Source organism: Cuculus canorus, chromosome 1 (assembly GCF_017976375.1).
Source record: "Cuculus canorus isolate bCucCan1 chromosome 1, bCucCan1.pri, whole genome shotgun sequence".
Classification (NCBI taxonomy): Eukaryota; Metazoa; Chordata; class Aves; order Cuculiformes; family Cuculidae; genus Cuculus; species Cuculus canorus.
This window is the reverse complement of record NC_071401.1, coordinates 88,040,546-88,057,981: the sequence shown is the minus strand read 5'-3', so window position 1 is coordinate 88,057,981 and position 17,436 is coordinate 88,040,546. Positions and strand designations below refer to the sequence as shown.

Genomic DNA, 17,436 nt, shown 5'->3' with positions numbered 1-17,436 from the left:
GACTGTTTAAGAACAGTGTAATTATAAATGTAATTAATATGATATTAAATGATATAACATTTTATATAAGATTCATTTATACTAAGATTTTCATCTATATTCTCTCATGAGTTGAGGAGAAAGCGTTGGCCAAAGTTACACCTGCTGAGATCTGAGATCTTATTGTTGTCAAAGCTGTCTGCTTGAAGGTAATTGGACATATAAACAGAGAATAGTGTGGTGAGGCAGAGCACTGTCGACAGAGATGTGGGCAGTAGCAGCCATTGGCTTTCAAACTCTTTGACCTACTGATCTTTTCTTTAATTTGAAATAATGTTTGAAGTCACTTTATAGCATGAGTAGGAAAAAATACAGAATTTTGGACAAAATGTGAACATCACCACCCTGAAGAACTGGCAAAGTAAAATCATTATCAATGTTACAGAGTTAAGCTCAGGTAAATTTACATGTCTCTGTTGGTAAGCGAGTGTAGAAACAGTTCCTAGCCTTTCCTACCAAAGCTATAAGAATTTACTGAAGTAGTTGATGTGAAGTGATAGATGTTTCAGTTTTTCAGTTGCTGAGAAATATACATACTCTATAAATGAACAACAGAATTGTGAAAGACAGATTTTGCTTAGAATATGGTACAGGAGTTTGTTGCAGGTTGAATTAATTTTTTTAGGTGTAATTAGATATCAGTATTCTAATTATTTTCCCAATGCAGTTTTGTTACATTCTTTTTTCCACTGCACCAGAGCATTTATTGTTGCAGTTAAAGAAATAATCTCTAGCATTGTGCTTGAAGGTAGTTTGTAAGAGTAATATTGACTCTCTAGTGCTTGGTAAGTTAGGTCAAACATCTTTATTTCTATGTTATTGTACACGAGCATGATATTTTTAAAAAGAAGTCTGAAGTGACTGTTACTTGAAGCAGCAGGTTGTAAGGTTTTTTTGGCATACAGTATCTTTCTTGATAGCACTCTAAATCTTTACGAGTGTCTTTATTTGATCCTCGTGCCACAAGGAGAAATCTTTCCTTACAGAGTATGTTTTTTTTTCTAATGTCTACTTTCTTTATGTATCATGTCATAAGAAGTCAGTACAGAATTATCTTTAATTAATTCTTTTTGACTTATACTTCAAATGCAGTCTTGGATCACTAATAGCAAATTGATTTTCTCTGTATTTTTTTTTTTCTTTTCAAAATCAGCAAAAGATAATCCTGAAGCTGTACCACTTACTGCTTTACAAAACACTTGGTAATGAAAAATACTTTTGTTGTCGATATTTTCTGGAATTCAGTCATTTTGATTATTTTTAAATCAGGTGGAGTACCGCCAATGAGATGGATAGTAAATTTTGACCGAGATCTTCTAGATGGTCTGGTATTGGCAGCACAGCTGGCAGCTTATTGTCCATATTTGGTAAGGAGTTTTCTTAATATTGTTCAAGTTTTATACAGTTTATTCATGTAAGTAAGTTATTCAGGCCTTATTTTCCTTTGGAACTGTTGGTTTATGTTTTTAAAAAGAGGAAAACCCCCAACATTTAGCAAGGCTAGAGTGATGATTTCAGTACTAAGTTTTCTTTTGTCTGTGTGTATTTTTAATAGGGAATTTTTGTTCAAAATTAACATCTTATGGATTCCTTAAAGTGAAAAAGCAAATGTAATAACTTTGCTTAGTGGAAGACCAAGGGTTTGATTTCTTTGTCTTCTCTAGATTGCTACTCACTTTGTAAGGATGTATACCAATCCAAGAACTCCAGCACAGTTTCTGCACAACTGTTTGATACTTGTGAATGCTATGCATGCTGTCAGTCTGGCCACAGGCATAAAGGTAAATGATTTTATAATAGCAATTCTTATATACTTTTTTTTTACTTTCATGATAGTAACATTGTAAATCATCAAATTAAGGTGTGATTTTAGTGAAGCAGTTTTGTTTTGTGATGTGCTACTGTGTGATGGAAACCAAAATACTGCTTCATATAGATACACTTAATTATAACTAATTTCCATAATTCCTTTATTTGTAAAATCACATATATGCAACTAGCTGAACATAAGATTAATTCAGTTCAGATTCTAGTATTGTAAATCACACAATGAAATCCTGACTGGATTTTATTATTAACATTCTATGGCAATTTAGAAAAAAATGCATTTAAGAACAAACATTATGCACTTAAAGATAAAAAGGAGTGGTAAAAAAATTGTATGCATGTCTGGTGGTACTTATGTGCATCTGTGTAATTGTGAAGGCCCATGAGGGTTCTATCTCAGGGTTGACGCTATCATGACCCAACTAGACATTTCAGGGGTTGCTGGGATAAGACCCTGGGTCTCTCCATAAAATTTGTGTGTTCAGTGTCCACTGGGCTAAATGAAGGCAAAACAATGCCAAATAATTGATCTAAAAGGAATTTATTGGTACAAACAATCTTAGGAATAAGATAGGCATTGTCTTACTAAATCTGTGGTCAGGGAAAATAAAGAGAAAATTGAGGAAATAGAGGGAAGGGGTGAGAGAGAGCACAAGCGAGAGAAAGACAGAGTGAACTGCAAGAACACCACCTGGGCTCCAGGTGCTCTTCTCCTCCCAGGATAGTGGGGTGCTGCCCCATCCTATCTTACCAGTGCTTTTTATGTATTGAGGTCCCAAGGGGGAGGGGTTCCCGGTGAACTTGTGCAGTGCTCCTTCTGGAACTGAGTCTGGGGGGACTTGCAGGGACTCTGGGATCCAAGGAAAGTCCAAGGCAAAATTTTGCCCTTGCTCACCGAAATGAGGGCAGCATGATATCTCTGGGCAGTGAAACACAGCTAGGCTGCTTGAGAAAGTGAGACAAAGTGTTGAAGGATGCTGCCTCTGCTGCAGTCTCAACATTAAAACCAAAACAATATAAGGCAAACCGTTTGAGAAGCAAAAAATCGGTCTCTGACAGATACACACAGAAGCCAGTAGATTTGGACCACTGATGAGAGTAACACTGTAAGCCATCAGCTTCTGATGTCCTTTTTTTTGGTAGAAATATGATGTTGTTGATGTTCGTTTCTTCTTGAATTGAGGATCTGCTTTTGATCTTTTTTGTATGTTTAGTAACATGCTTGATGTCTGTCTTTTTTCTTTGAGTTACAGCTCCAAATTTTCTATATTTATATATGATTGATATTATTTCTTTGTTCTTTCTGTTGCCCCTAAAACCAGTTTTCTCCTGCTTCCAGTCTGCATTTCTTTAACTGACTGTTTGTGAATTATCTATAGCTGTTGGTTCTGGTAGTACCATACAAAGATGAACAATTTAGTCACAGTGGCCTAATGAATTTAAAAAGTTGCTGTCACAGCTAAACCAACTAAAGCAAAGCTCTACGAGCTGGTCAGCAAGTCTTAAAACAGAGAAGGCTTGTCAAACCCCAGTGCTGAGGTCCTGTAAATTCAGTACAAAGCTTATGTGCTATTAATAGCAAGGGTAAGGCTGTATTACAAGGTTACATGCTCACAGTGATTGATGCTGTTTTCTTCCATGTGCTGGTTGCGTGTGTTAGTTACTGAACAATTACCTATTAAAAATAGCAGATCCTCTTTTATTTTCCTTTTTCTCCTTTACTCCCTGGGCCATTAAAAATCCTATCCTTACAAAAACTAGTGAAAACTGTTTACAGTAACATCTTTCTCATAAGAATTTGCAGAGTGATGCAGCTTCCATCATGAAAAAAGTGGATGTCAGGGACTGTGATCGCCTGGGGTGGACATGGAGCACATTGCGTGGTTAGAGGGCCAAGAAAGGATACAGCAGAACAGACATACTATTTGTCAACATATGAGGAAACTTCAAAAGAGTTAATAGTATTAGGAATCAGAGGTAGGGGTGTGGTGTGAACAAAGTGGTAGGAAAAAAAGCTCAAATACAATTTTTTTTTCCTCCTGTACCTTTGGTTGTGTCATGATGACGAGGAAAAATTAACTGCTATTTCCAGTAGTATCAGCCACTGTCTTGCCTCCACATTCGGATATGGATGTGCTGATATAAATGCCTTTGCTATGACAGCCTAAACCAAGAAAATCTGCTGTTTGGTGTACTTGTGACTGTCAGGACATGTAAAAAGATGGTCTAGATATATCCCCAAGATGAAAGCATGTTTTGCCTCAGCTTTTACTAAGAAATACAGGCAGTTCATCACATGAAGGCAGAGGCTGGATGCCAGGTATGCAACAGCATTTAACCACCTTAAAGGTGGAAGTAGAACTCCAGGACATTCTTGGTAATTAATTTAGTGTGTTTTATGACTACGATGTCTACAGTACTACGACATTATTATTTCAGCATATTTTTGAGTCATTGGTGTTTTTATAGATGGGAAGGTCCATCTCCGTACAGATTAGACATTTAAACAAAGCTACATAATTGGTCAACACCAGAAAAAGGAACAGATTTTTTGATCTTTGAGGTCTGTATTTTAATTCTAGCTAAGGCATGTTCAGCAAACAAAATATTGTGGAAGGTAAAAAGTAGAACAGAAGGTAAAGGGTACTTTTTATATTGATTTATTGGAATTCATATCTGCTTTTGTTAGAGTATTGTAGCAATTTCTTAAGCTTCTTATTATTCAGCAATAAAAGCAGCAAAATACACAAATCCTGTTGTTGAACTGTCCTAATTTGGGATAGTTTTATGGTCTTGTTTCTTAAATTTACTGGGCTAAAATGGTCCAACAGTATTGGCAAAGTTCTTGACTGTTCCAAACTTTAAGGACAGCTTTGCATTAATTAACACAAAGATGAGGGTGACAGCACAAGCCAAGACATGTATTAGGTCTGGAATAGATGGCTCTTTCAGTCACTTCAAAATCTAAGATTCTGTAATTATAAAGAAGTTTAACTATCTGGAAGACTTCAGCTGCATGTTGAAAAGATACTTCTAACAGAGTTCAAGGCTTTTAAATCCTCTTAAGGATTAAGATATAAGCTTAAGATGGAGTTCTTTGGGCAAGAAATTATTTGTTTCCACTTTCTAATCATGAATGACGGTTCAACTCTGGAGTATTAATGGTGTCTTTCTATGTATTTTTTCTTTGTGTTTGACATTTCTAAGTTATAAAATGCTTTGATTTGTAGAAGATCCAACTGAAAGCACAAAATAAAATATTGCAAGATAGAATGGTAGATTACAGTGATATGGAGGGAATGTACATGACAAGAATAGATTAGGAGAGAAGATGCAGTGATTGCGGATTGCTATTAGAGGAACTCAATTTGCTACTGACTGATTTAAAACTGGGGCAAACAGTACTGACATTTATATTTGGTACCAAGTAAAAGGAAGGATATTTTCAAACAAGCTGTAAAAGACGATGTGAGTAAAGCCAGAGTGTTAAGAAGCTGAAAATGAGTGTTGAAATGAAGGGAGGTGTTCAACATAGTTGTGGAGTAGGAATCAGTGATATTGGGCAGTAACATGGCCAAATGAGGAAGAAAGGGGTGTAGGTGGTAACACCAAGACTTGAGTCTGAAATGAAGGAGAGAAAGAAGGTGCTGTCAGCAGCCAATGGAGAAGAGGAAAGTGATGCAGCAACTTTTTTTTTTTTTTTTTTTTTTTTTTAATTTCCAGGATATATAAGAATTTTTCCTTGAGGTAATCTACAGATTGGTGTATGCACTTAGACAGGTAACTTCCTGGCTGTCACTTAATTTTTTTAGTCATACTGTTATTGTAATCATCTCTAAGAATGATTACCAAGTTTTTTGTCTTCAATTTCTGGTACTTAAGTAAGAAGGTATTAGCTTGGTAAATAAGGCTACTTCTTGACAAAAGTAACTTTCAGGAAAATAATTTCTTTATACTTCTTAGTTATTTGATTAAAATTTGTATGATGCTGCAAATATACAGATAGAACTCTGTATCTGTCTATCCACCTATCTATAATGTAAATGTGAATACCTTGATTTGCCTGAAATAGGAATCTGATATTGATATGTGGTCTCAAATTCAGAAAATAAAAGAGAGAAAAATATTAAAAATGAGCTTTTTTTTTTTTTTTGTTAAAGTAGCAATTATCTTGTTGTATCTGTTTTTCTGGGGTAGTCTGGAAAACACTTGAAGAGAGTTGTAATGGACTGAATCTTCTTAAGCATCCTTATAAAATTGGACGCGACAACTATTTGCTTGGATCTGTAAGCCTAATAAATCAGAGCATTAGATAAAGAACATTTGACTGGAATTCAGCTTTGTTGATAATATTTTGTGACATATTTGATACTGTCCCAAATAACATCCTTGTCTCTAGAATGGAGACACATGGATTTGACATGTGGACCGCTCGGTGGATAAGGAGTTGACTGTATGGTCCCGCTCAAAGAGTTGTAGTCAATGACTGAGTGCCTGAATGGACACCAGTGATATGTGATGTTCTTCAGGGGTCTGTATTGAGACCAGTATTAATGTCTTTGTTGGGAACACAAACTGGAATTGGTTGCACCCTCAACAGGTTTGCAGATGACACCAATCTGAGTGGTGAGGTCAAGATACTGGAGGGAAGGGATGCCATCAAATAGAACCCTGACAGGCTTTAGAGCTGGGCCTGTGCAAACCTCATGAAGTTCAGCAAGGCCAAGTGCTAATGTCAAGATTCTGCACTTAAATGGGGGCAGTGCCAAGCACAAATACAGGTTGGGCCATGAGTGGATTGTGAGCAACCCTGTGGAGAAGGGATTCCACTTCACTGCTGTACTAATAGAACTGCCAGCAATTTCTAAGTATCATGAAATGAGTTAGAAGCAGTTAATGCCGTTTAATTTTCACGCTGAGTTATAAACCTATTTTCATAAAGTCATGAGGCTTTATTTGTAAGCAGTTACGCACTGTTTTCTGACAGTTTTTCTTTTAAAATTAGTTCCTAGAGTAGTAGAATAATGTCACAAATATGTTTTTGAATTCACATTTTATGAATTCAGCATGGGATAAACCAATATTTTTTCTGTGAGAATAAGTTCTGGTGTAAGTGGAAATGAGTAGAAGTAGGTGGCAAAAGAAAGTTAGGCTTCAACAGATAGTCTGCTCTGGCATCTTCACTATCTCAAATGAAAAGATAGGAAAGATGAACAGTAGAGATATAAAGCCACAGCTGTATTGAATGACTTCTACAAATGCTTGATAACATTCAATAGCTGTTACTGAGATAAGTGAGTGGAAAACCTCAGAATATGCTTCCCCACCAGCCCACAGTCAGCCCTCCAGGGCTGTCAGCCCATAGCCAAGTGATGCCACAGCAGGACTAGTCTCCGGATCCTCACAGCCCCACCCTGCCCAGCTATAGACCCTCATCCCAACCTTGGCCTCTCCTAGTCCCCAGAGAGGTGCCCGATGGCCATGGCTGGGGCTGCCCTGGTGCCCCACAGCTGCTCTATTCCCGGATGGGGCCCTGGCTGGCCTCTGCACCTGTTTTGTATTGCTCTTGGCTCCCTGGTCCAGAGAGAGCAGCTGGTCTTAGCTGTGCTCTGGCAACTATTTCTGCCTTTAGTATCTTTTTCATAAACTATTTTTCATAAACTATTAATGAATTCATAAACTATTAATGACAGTCATGCTTCTTTCTGTATGTAAAGAATGAAATAGAGAAGAGTTTAAAATAATGACAGAGGTGTTGAACAAGAATCAATAAATCCTTAAGCCACTAATTTCCAGAAGATGGCAAATTATGTCAATGGAAATACCACTTTATATTTGCCCAGTTTCTTACCCTCGCTACTTAAGCAACTGCTCTGTTGGCAGAGGCAGAATGGTGAGATGCTCAGTCTCCGATACTCCACAAAGATCCATAAGCATTTACTTGTTGTGGATCCTTGTTTATTGTCATTACAACTGCTTTTCCATTCTGACAAGGGACATTAATGTAACTGCTTTTTGCCATACCTACAGGAGGAACTAAGTAGAGGAACAAGGGCCTTTCTGAAAAACTTGAAAATAGACTGGCTGTTGTGTTTTGTTCTTTGAGATATACATTTACTTTTTCCACAGAGTCTTGTATTGCGTCTTGAGCTTTTAGTAATTAGAAAGTAATTGTACACTTTAGCGTAAAACTTTGACTTGGAATTTAAAGTAAGCTCAGATAGTTGAGATAATAGATGTCTATACATCTCTCTTGCTGAACTGAAGTTCAGAAGAGGCAAAAAGTTTTTCTTCCTATTCCAGCCCACATGGCTAAAATATGTGATGTCTTTTCCCAAACTCTTTGTTAATATTTGGGAAGAAGAGTAACTGCAGTTATCCAAATATTTCTGATAATAAGAATGAATTTTTCACTTTGATTTCAAGTTTCCTAGTAGGAATTCATATGGGATTAATCCTTCCCAAGCAGTTGCTTTATTGAGTTGACTGTTTTAGGCTTTTTACCTCTCACTAAAGAATTTTTAAGTAATTATCAAAAAAAAAAAATAGCTTTGGAAAAATATGAGTGGAAGAGAGAGAAAAACATAACTTTAAATCCCATATCTATAGTTGACCATGTTTTAGGACGTATGGGAACACCCTTAATTAAGTCATATTTCTTTAGAGGTTTCAATAATCTCAATTTTTATTCTTCATTTTATCTTCTTAAGGGAGAAGAGGAAAATATAATCTGCACAAGAATTTTGTTAGATTAAAAAAAATGCTACATTTTCTTGTTATAAAATAAATGTGCAGCATTTTTCCATTCAATAAAATACAGAATTGGCCCATCTAGAAGCAGATATATACTAAGGTGAAACATTAACTAATACAAATAATATTTCCACATGGACTTGCATCAGAGAGCAGGTGACCGACTAAATAGCTGCTGTGTTTCCTTCATCCTGCTGCTTGAGAAATAGTATCCACTGCCTTGATTAATCTGCTCAATAGTATTCAGGTTCTGGAATAGATGGTTAATTATGAAAATTGCCTCATAATAATAATAATAAAAAAGATTTAAAGAGTTTTTTTCCCTCTAATGCTCCATTTAGGCAATAAACATCTAATCATGTTGAGGACAAGAATACAACGGGTCATAAAAATAAAATAGTTTGGGGGCCGGAAGTGTGGTCCAGTGAAAAAGTGGCTTAATGTAGTCTATAGAAGAAATATCAATGTATAGGAATATTTGCCATTCTTAGAGACCCCTGGAAATTTTAATAATATTGACAATAAATATTAAAGTTTTAAATAAAAATGTTTATGTATTGCTAGTCATACCTCTTCCAGATAAACAAAAAAGGCATGTAATTTAAAATACATTTTTTTTTATTTTGACTTTGTTTGTTTGTTTGTTAGGACAGTGTAAAAGTAATATAGTCTTCGATATGTTAAGTATGCCTTTGTTAAAAAGGAATGTTGTATCATTTGAGACTTGTTTGTTCATGTCCTTAGAAATGGATGCAAAGCTTTTGTTACTGACTAGAGAAAGCTCTTTTTCCTTATTGGTAATGCTTTTGGATATTAAATATCTCTTAGAGATTGTTGAATTCCTGGTAAGTTCAGAAAACAAGTAGTACACCTGTTTCAGGACTTAGAATTCTGAGTCTCATTCCAGTTTTCTTGCTGTCTCACATAACCCTACAGATCTAAAAGGCATTGACTTCACGTATACACAATGCTTCTATGTAATATACAGGTCAATATTAAAACAAATAAAACTGTGCTTTGTCTATTCTTTAATTGGTTTACAGCTGCAAATTCATCCTATGAACTATGTGAAGAAGGAAGCTTGATTCTAGAGTGATAGGATAAAGTTACCTGTAGTTATGGACAATTCATCCAAGCTGCTTAGGGAAAGTGAGAGTGGCAGACTTTTTTGCTTGAGAATTGGGCAAACCTTCCTGTGAGAGGACTTAGAATTGTAATCACTTTCTAGGCACTAGGCAAAGGAAGGTCTTTGTAAAACTATTGCTGTATTGAATGACTCTATTATGTAAGTGATACAAATTGAATGTCTTACATCCAAAAAGCAACTTTTAATGGGATGACACATTAACGCAGTGGTTTGCTGTTTTAAACCTACTACCAGGTATGTATATTTTTAGGTAGGACTTGATATTTAATTTAGCGGAGAAACTAAATGCATTTGTAAAAGTTGAAAATAGCGTAAACACCTATTTCTTCTGAACTGTGAGGAAAGAAGACAGTTTTAGCCTCAATGTATTACCAGAGCGTGTCAGTGTTCTTCAAGAGGCAAAATTGAATCTGAATAACTGGTTATTTTTTCTTTTTTGTTTTCAATATTAGGCTACTGACATCTGTGATCCAAACCCAGTCATGCTGCTTATTCTGTGTGTCTACCTATATGAAACTCTCCCTCACTACTTACCCAAGAACACTATAGAATTTACAGGTGCTCTTCATGCAACTGTTGTTAAACAGGTACTGATACCATTGAATTTAGATTTGTAGCAGTACAAGGTTAAAACACTGTATGTATATGTGTTTTTATACTAAGTATGTATTACAACAAAGAATGAATGGAACATGAGCCAGCAGTGTGCCCAGGTGGCCAAGAAGGCCAGTGGCATCTTGGCTTGTATCAGAAACGGTGTGACCAGCAGGTCCAGGGAGGTTATTCTCCCTCTGTACTCGGCACTGGTGAGACCGCACCTCGAATACTGTGTTCAGTTCTGGGCCCTTCGCTGCAAGAGGGGTATTGAGGCTCTGGAGTGTGTCCAGAGAAGAGCGATGAAGCTGGTGAGGGGGCTGGAGAACAAGTCTTACGAGGAGCGGCTGAGGGAACTGGAGTTGTTTAGCCTGGAGAAGAGGAGGCTGAGGGGAGACCTTATTGCTCTCTACAACTACCTGAAAGGAGGGAGCTACCTGGTAGAGAGGATAATGCTGACCTCTTCTCCCTAGTGTCAGGGGACAAGACAAGGGAAAATGGCCTCAAGCTGTGCCAGGGGAGATTCAGGCTGGACATCAGGAAACAATTTTTCACGGAAAGGGTCATTGGGCATTGGTAGAGGCTGCTCAGGGAGGTGTTTGAGTCACCATCCCTGGAGGTATTTAAAAGACAGGTGGATGAGATGCGCAGGGGCATGGTTTAGTGGTTGATGGGAATGGTTGGACTCGATGATCCTGGGGGTCTTTTCCAACCTAATGATTCTGTGAGTTTATGTCAGTCAGCTACTAAATAGGGAAGATGGAAGCTTGCAGTATACACTGCAAAAAGAGTACTCAGAAAAATTGTGTTTGGATAGTCTGTGGGAAGTCTATAGTTCGTAGGAAGAAAAATTATCTGCCTAGTTATTTGAAGTACTTATTTTGTGATACACTTAATTTGTATTTTGGAACTTAGATGCTGAATACACCTTTTATGCTCTAGAAATTGAATAAAAATAGGCTGATTTTGTCACTTTTGTTGTGATAGGTACTTCTGAAAAACCCAAGCAGTAAAACTTTGACATACAGCACTATTCTTGTTGGAAGAGATGCTGATGATTTCTTGGTACCTAAAGGAAACACTGTCACCATTGCCCCTAGGTAGGTAATGACATTTTTTTAGCATTATTAATAAGCCTAGCTATATGGAAATATAAACCTACCAATTTAATAATGGTAGAACACTACAAATGTGCTCAACTACAAACAGGGTGAAATTAGTCGGGATAAAGATCAGGCTTTTTCTCCTTAAGCTACAACAAATCCAGAATAATTTATCAGTGGGACACTTGCACTTTAGCTCAGTGGATCTTTAATAGAGGAATACAAGCCTTCAGATCATTAGAGGAGTTGTCTGTGTCCAATACACATTTTTGTCCAAGTGTATTGAATGCTTTAATTTGTAGTTTGGATCTGCTCTTATATGTTATTTTTTTTTCCCAACTAAAGTTTAAGTATCTCCCCTGAACTTGATTCACATTTTTTACATCAATACATTGTGGAAACCTGAGCAGTTTAAAAAAAAAAATCTTTTTTTCTGAATTTAATTTTTTTTTTCTTATTTTTAATCGAAGCAAGACTGGGAATTTAAGAGACCTTGGCAAAGGTTGATAGCAGTGGTAAACTCCATCCTTCCTCCCTGAGATGGAAACTTTTGCAGGTGCAATGTAGTTATTTCTTTATGTTCTATTTCTGAAAGACATTTAAGGTTTTTGGCAGGATTTAATTTTTGGGAAACACTAGGTTTTTAATATTCTTGGTAGCAGAAATACGGCATATCACCATCTTTTTCTTTTTGCTCACTAAATAAGTTTCGCACTTTCTGTGCTATGTGGCTTTAAGACTAGATACAGGAATTTTGCTAATCCTTGTTTAGTGAAGACAAGAGGAATAAAGCAATGATTCTGGCTGTCAGTTAAGAGTTTTTGAGTTTAAACTGCAAATCTATTGAAGATACTCCTTTGAAGACAAAATGGATTAGAGATTATAAGAAGGAAAATAGAGGTCAGCATTTGTATGATAATAACCTGTAGAGAAGAAAAACTTCAAATATATATTGTCACATTCAAGAAGACTGAACGTAAATACAGTGTTCTTTAAGGATGATCAATATTTCAGTATTAAATGACATGCTTATTTTAAATATATGCGAAACAGATAACAAATTATGCTGTTTTCAGCGACCTGTGAGTCTGATTTGACTGCATTTTCTTTGCAATTACTTCAAATAAGAATTAACCTAAAAATGTAATTCTTGAAAAAATCACGTATTTCTCTGAAAGTTCAATACCATGGCTGTTTTTCACTTCACCTTTGACAAAGTACGACCCAAACCCAAGACACAAGTAAATGTGTACAACCTTGTCATTGAGCTACTTGGCATTATATATATATATATAAAAAAAAAAAAAATTGGAAAAAAGCATAGAAATAAAGCCTTGTGCAAACGCCAGTCACCTGTGGGTGACCTCTGCAGAATTTATCTTAATGTAATAGTCACAAAATGAAAAATAGGCTCTTTGAAATTAATAGCTTGCTTTATATTCTGATGGAAGTGTTTGAGAACTCCAAACATTGGTGGGAGTCTTGTAGGTGCTTTGTATTTGATAATAGTATCGTAAGTGGGTTTGGAACTGATAGTAACGTGGATAATAAACCAACACATCTGTTTGGTTGATTATATGTAGGCTTATTGCTATTAGTGCTGATTGATATTTGGTTTTATGAGGTCAAGAAAAATTGTAGAAGATTTATAGGAGAGCAGGTTTTACTTTCTTGTGAAAGAACACCTTCACAAAAACTCAGAAATGAGGGAAGTTTGTTACAGACTTCTAAGAAAGAAAGAAAGAAATATATTTATGGCCTAAATAAAAATGCAGGGAGAATTTTCTGTGTATTCAGTAAGAATTTTGGTAGCAAAACTTATTGGAGGTTTTTTTTTTTTATGGGAATGTTGGCATCTCTGACTATAATCTGTTTAGGAATAAAAGACAGAGAACAGCAATTCTAGTTCAAAAGTAGGAGTTACATTTTAAAAGACTTTTTGAGGATCTGTAAGCATTCAGACAACTTAAGGTTGGATATCTCTGCATCCTTGTTCCCATGAATTGAAATTGTTCCGTATGAATTTAGGAATTTTATATATAAATATGGATATGCCTTCACCATTGATTTCTTTTACTCCAAGCTAGCTTGATACTAGCCAGCTTTTTTCTACTGAAACAACAGGTACTTTTGATACACTAATAAAGAAGAAGCAATTAAAACTGGTAGCTGTTGCCTTGTGAAGGCTGGCTGCAGTCAAGCTGTAAAGCTTGCTTTGCCGAAGTTTCAGGATAAGAGGTCAAAGAAAATATTGACAGTTCAGAGAAATTCACTATGAGGGTTCAGGCAATTGCAGATGAAAAGATCAACCGTAACTTTGACAGGAAGGCTAAAGGAACTGAAACTTGTGTCTTCTGATTGGAGAGCTGGAAGTCTTTTTTGTAAGATGTGTTATGCTTGGAGACTTTTCTCTAACTATCTGCCAAATATATGTATTCTATATTGAGAGGTAACTATTATTGGATTTAAGGTCACTTTGGGTTATTATAATCACTAATAAGGAATAAGTGTGACTGACTAATCCTGTTGGAGCTCCTGGGTGAGCACACTTGGCATAGAGGATTCTGTAGGTAAAGGTCCAGTTTGAAAGAACTGTGTTTGCTTTCCAGGAGAGACGAACTGTGGGAAACTGGTAAGCTAAACAGTCAGGAGAAAAACTGAGCAGAAAGAGAAAGGGTAATGAAGAAGAGTTACTTAATTATATTAGGAGGCAGTGATACAGCATTAGAAGGCGATGGCAATGATTATGAAGTGACAGAAGTACATAATATATATTTGTCTGTATTTTCAAAGCAGCATGACAATATATACTGTGTTCTGCTACTGGCTGGAGAAACTCATAAATAGCTGTGGCAGGTTAAACTTGGCTGGCTGCCAAACACCCACCCAGATGCTCTCTTCCTCTCGTGGACAGGACAGAGGAGAAAAAATAGTTAAAAAGTTTTTTGAGTTGATGTAGATGGGGAGGCTGCTTACCAGTGGGCATCACAGGCAAAACAAGCTTAACTTAGGGGAAATTGTTTTAATTAACTCAATTAAAATAGATTTTTGCAGTGAGAAACAAAGATACAAACTAAAACATCTCTTCAACTCTTCCTCACCACCTTCTCCCGAACTCAACTCCACTTCTTTATTCGTGAGTCCCCTACTTTCTCCTGCGGTCATCCTGAATGGTACTGAGAGTAACGGGAAGCAAGTGGCTGCAGTCACTTTGTGTTCCTCTCTGCTTCTCCTTCCTCCTCATACTTTACCCTGCTCCATGAGTCCTTCTATGAGCTGCAGTCTTTCAGGAAAGAATTGCTCCAGCTTGGACTATCTGCAGATCACAATTCCTTCAGAAAATATCCAGCTGCTCTGGCAGTAGATATCCACTACAGCGTGGATATCTACTCTGGTGTAGTGTTCTCCAGATGCTACAGGGAAATATCTGCTCTGGCAGCTTGAGCTTGTCCTTTCCCTCTCCTTCTCTGACCTGGATATTCCCACTGCTGTTTCTTACTCTTTTTCCACAGTCCCATGCCTTTCCGGTGTTTCTGCCCTTTCACAGAAGCACCACCAGCTTGGCTGATTGGCTTAGCTGTGTCCTGTGGTGGGTCTGTTATGAAGCCAGCTGGAACTCTGTCCTTCTCACAGAGGCTGCTGCTACAGCTTCCTGCTGCCAAAACGTTGCCACCTACACCCAATAGCTGTTGGAGAATGAATATTTTACAGTAGTTGGCTGAAGTGAAACTGGCCTTCATTCTACGTAACTGAACATCAGGGAAATCTTCCAAAGACTGTACTGTCATTTTGCTCTGGCTTTTGGGATGCATCAGAACATTCTCAGTGTAGCTGAGTTTCAGATCTTGCATATAATGTAATTAATCTTTGATCTGAGATTTGCATTCTCCAGGGCACTGCCCTATGCCATATAGACTTGCAGTTCACAACAGTAATAGCATAATCGTCTCTAAGCTCTCTCATGTGGTGTAGACGTGTCTATAAAGTACTCAGACTGGGTATTTTAACAAGACAGTTGATTAATATGTCTTGATCAATATTTAAAAATACACTCCTGAGGAAGAGACCTGTTTAACTGCAAACTATATAGAACTTAACTTTATATATAAAAACAACAGCTTGAAGCTGGAGTGGTACAAATTCAACCTGAAAGTAGTGAAGCTGATTAGCTATTGAAGGAACTCTATCTGAATGACAATTTCTTTAACTTTAGGGGTTTTGCAAATCATAGAACATTGAAAATAGGACAGGAAGTGACCTCAGAAAGTTATTTAATCCAACATTCTGCCACAGATAATACAGGGTGCTTTCTCAAAAAAAATGCTTCTGCCCAATGGTAGTTATAAGAAGAATTTGAAGGATGATTGGGTTGCACATAATGTTCTGCAACGTATATCTCCTATATACTGTGTTATCCATTGATTTTTGTTGGCCTTAAACTCTGCAAATTTGGTCCCTCCAAACCATGTTTTGTCTTATCCTACACCAAAGTATAACAAATAAAAGAGAGAGAATTTGCTTGCTTGCTTTTGTTGAAAGATGGTACATGTTGGGTTGATAAAGAAATTAATAATCTTTGACTTCACTAGTATATTGACTGAAATAGGTGTGGATTGAGCTAGTTATAATCTTGTTCATTCTTGTATTATTATAGAACAATTGCATGAACTGAATTTTCCCTCACTTTACATTGACTGCACCACAGATGTCTAGAGAAAGAAACTAAGCAGCTTCATGTTTTCCCTGCTGCTGGCGTTGCCACAGAAGGCAACAGTTCACAATTCAAATCAGATTTCTCTGCTTTTGCATGAGCCAGATGGCAAAGATCAGGCAGAATGGTCCATACACTCCTTTTCTCTGTCATTCCTATTTGTGACAAGAACAAAGTAGACTCCTTAAAACTTGATCCTTAAGGCGGCTTTGGGAATGGATTTCTCAGGCAATATAGTTGTCTCAGAGTGTGCAGTCTGAGGGTGTGTTTTCCAGGATGTTTTGAATGGCAGGGCAACTTAGGAGTCGCAGACTCTAAGGGCCTTGACAACTCTTCACTGTCAAAAACGGTAGCGTCTGGGGGCTCTGCAGCAGAAATATGAAAGCTCTAAGAGCTAGATTTTCAGAACTTGCGGTATTTCGTGGAGTCTCATAACTGACATCCTGAGACTTCTGTTTTTAGGAAGAACTCTGGGCAATATCATACTCTTTTATCCTGGGTGTTAAGGCTGGAGATCATGCTGGGTTAATTCTATTTCTTCTAATCAGCCTTTCTGCAGTTTGGTGAGCTTTTTTCAGTTTCTTTTTGAGTTAGAATTGCAAACAGCAATTAAGGGTTGAGCCCTTTTGATGGGATCCAGAGGCCATCTACTTTTTTGTCTGTTCCTTTCCTAATTATTCCTAACACTTAATTTGCTTCATTGGATGTTCCCCGACACTGTTTTGATGTTTTCATGAAAATAGCTGTCAAAAATCCCAAGTTCTCAATGGTGAGTTATAATGGCTTGGAGGCCATAATTCTATGTAAACATCCGACTGCTTTCCCTGCATTCATCTCTTTACATATTTGTACACTGAATCTCCTCATCGTTTTGTTGTCACATAAGGTGCTGCAATCTTTGCACTGTCAATCTTTGTCCTTACATCCTGAAGCAACTTAGAACACTACTGAACTTCCTTACTTCTTACTTTCCAATTGTCACAGAACCTTAAAGACTCCATTAATGGCCTGACATCGTAAGAGGTTCTTTGCTTCTTTATTTGCTTTTTTTCTTGCCTGCTATTTTTCTTCTGTGTCTATAAAGGGAAATTTTGCTGGAAATAGAAGAATTAAACCACCTTTGATCATGTTCATTTTGAACTTCATTAGTGAACTCCCACAGGTTTATGAAACGGGACTACATTTTACAGATATTGACTTCTGCCAGGTAGATCTCATTTACGTAGATCTTTTTTATAGTAGATATCATTTATACTTATCCT

General features: G+C 36.9%; 1 protein-coding gene across 1 annotated transcript in view; it reads left to right on the top strand.

Annotated features, from left to right (window-relative positions):
* CFAP47 (cilia and flagella associated protein 47) overlaps positions 1 to 17,436 on the top strand; it is a 296,277-nt gene that overhangs the window by 83,004 nt on the left and 195,837 nt on the right. The window contains exons 34-37 of the mRNA XM_054060306.1: positions 1,309 to 1,406; positions 1,704 to 1,820; positions 10,219 to 10,353; positions 11,348 to 11,460. Coding sequence (XP_053916281.1) covers positions 1,309 to 1,406; positions 1,704 to 1,820; positions 10,219 to 10,353; positions 11,348 to 11,460 — 463 coding nt within the window. The remainder of the gene's footprint in view (positions 1 to 1,308; positions 1,407 to 1,703; positions 1,821 to 10,218; positions 10,354 to 11,347; positions 11,461 to 17,436) is intronic.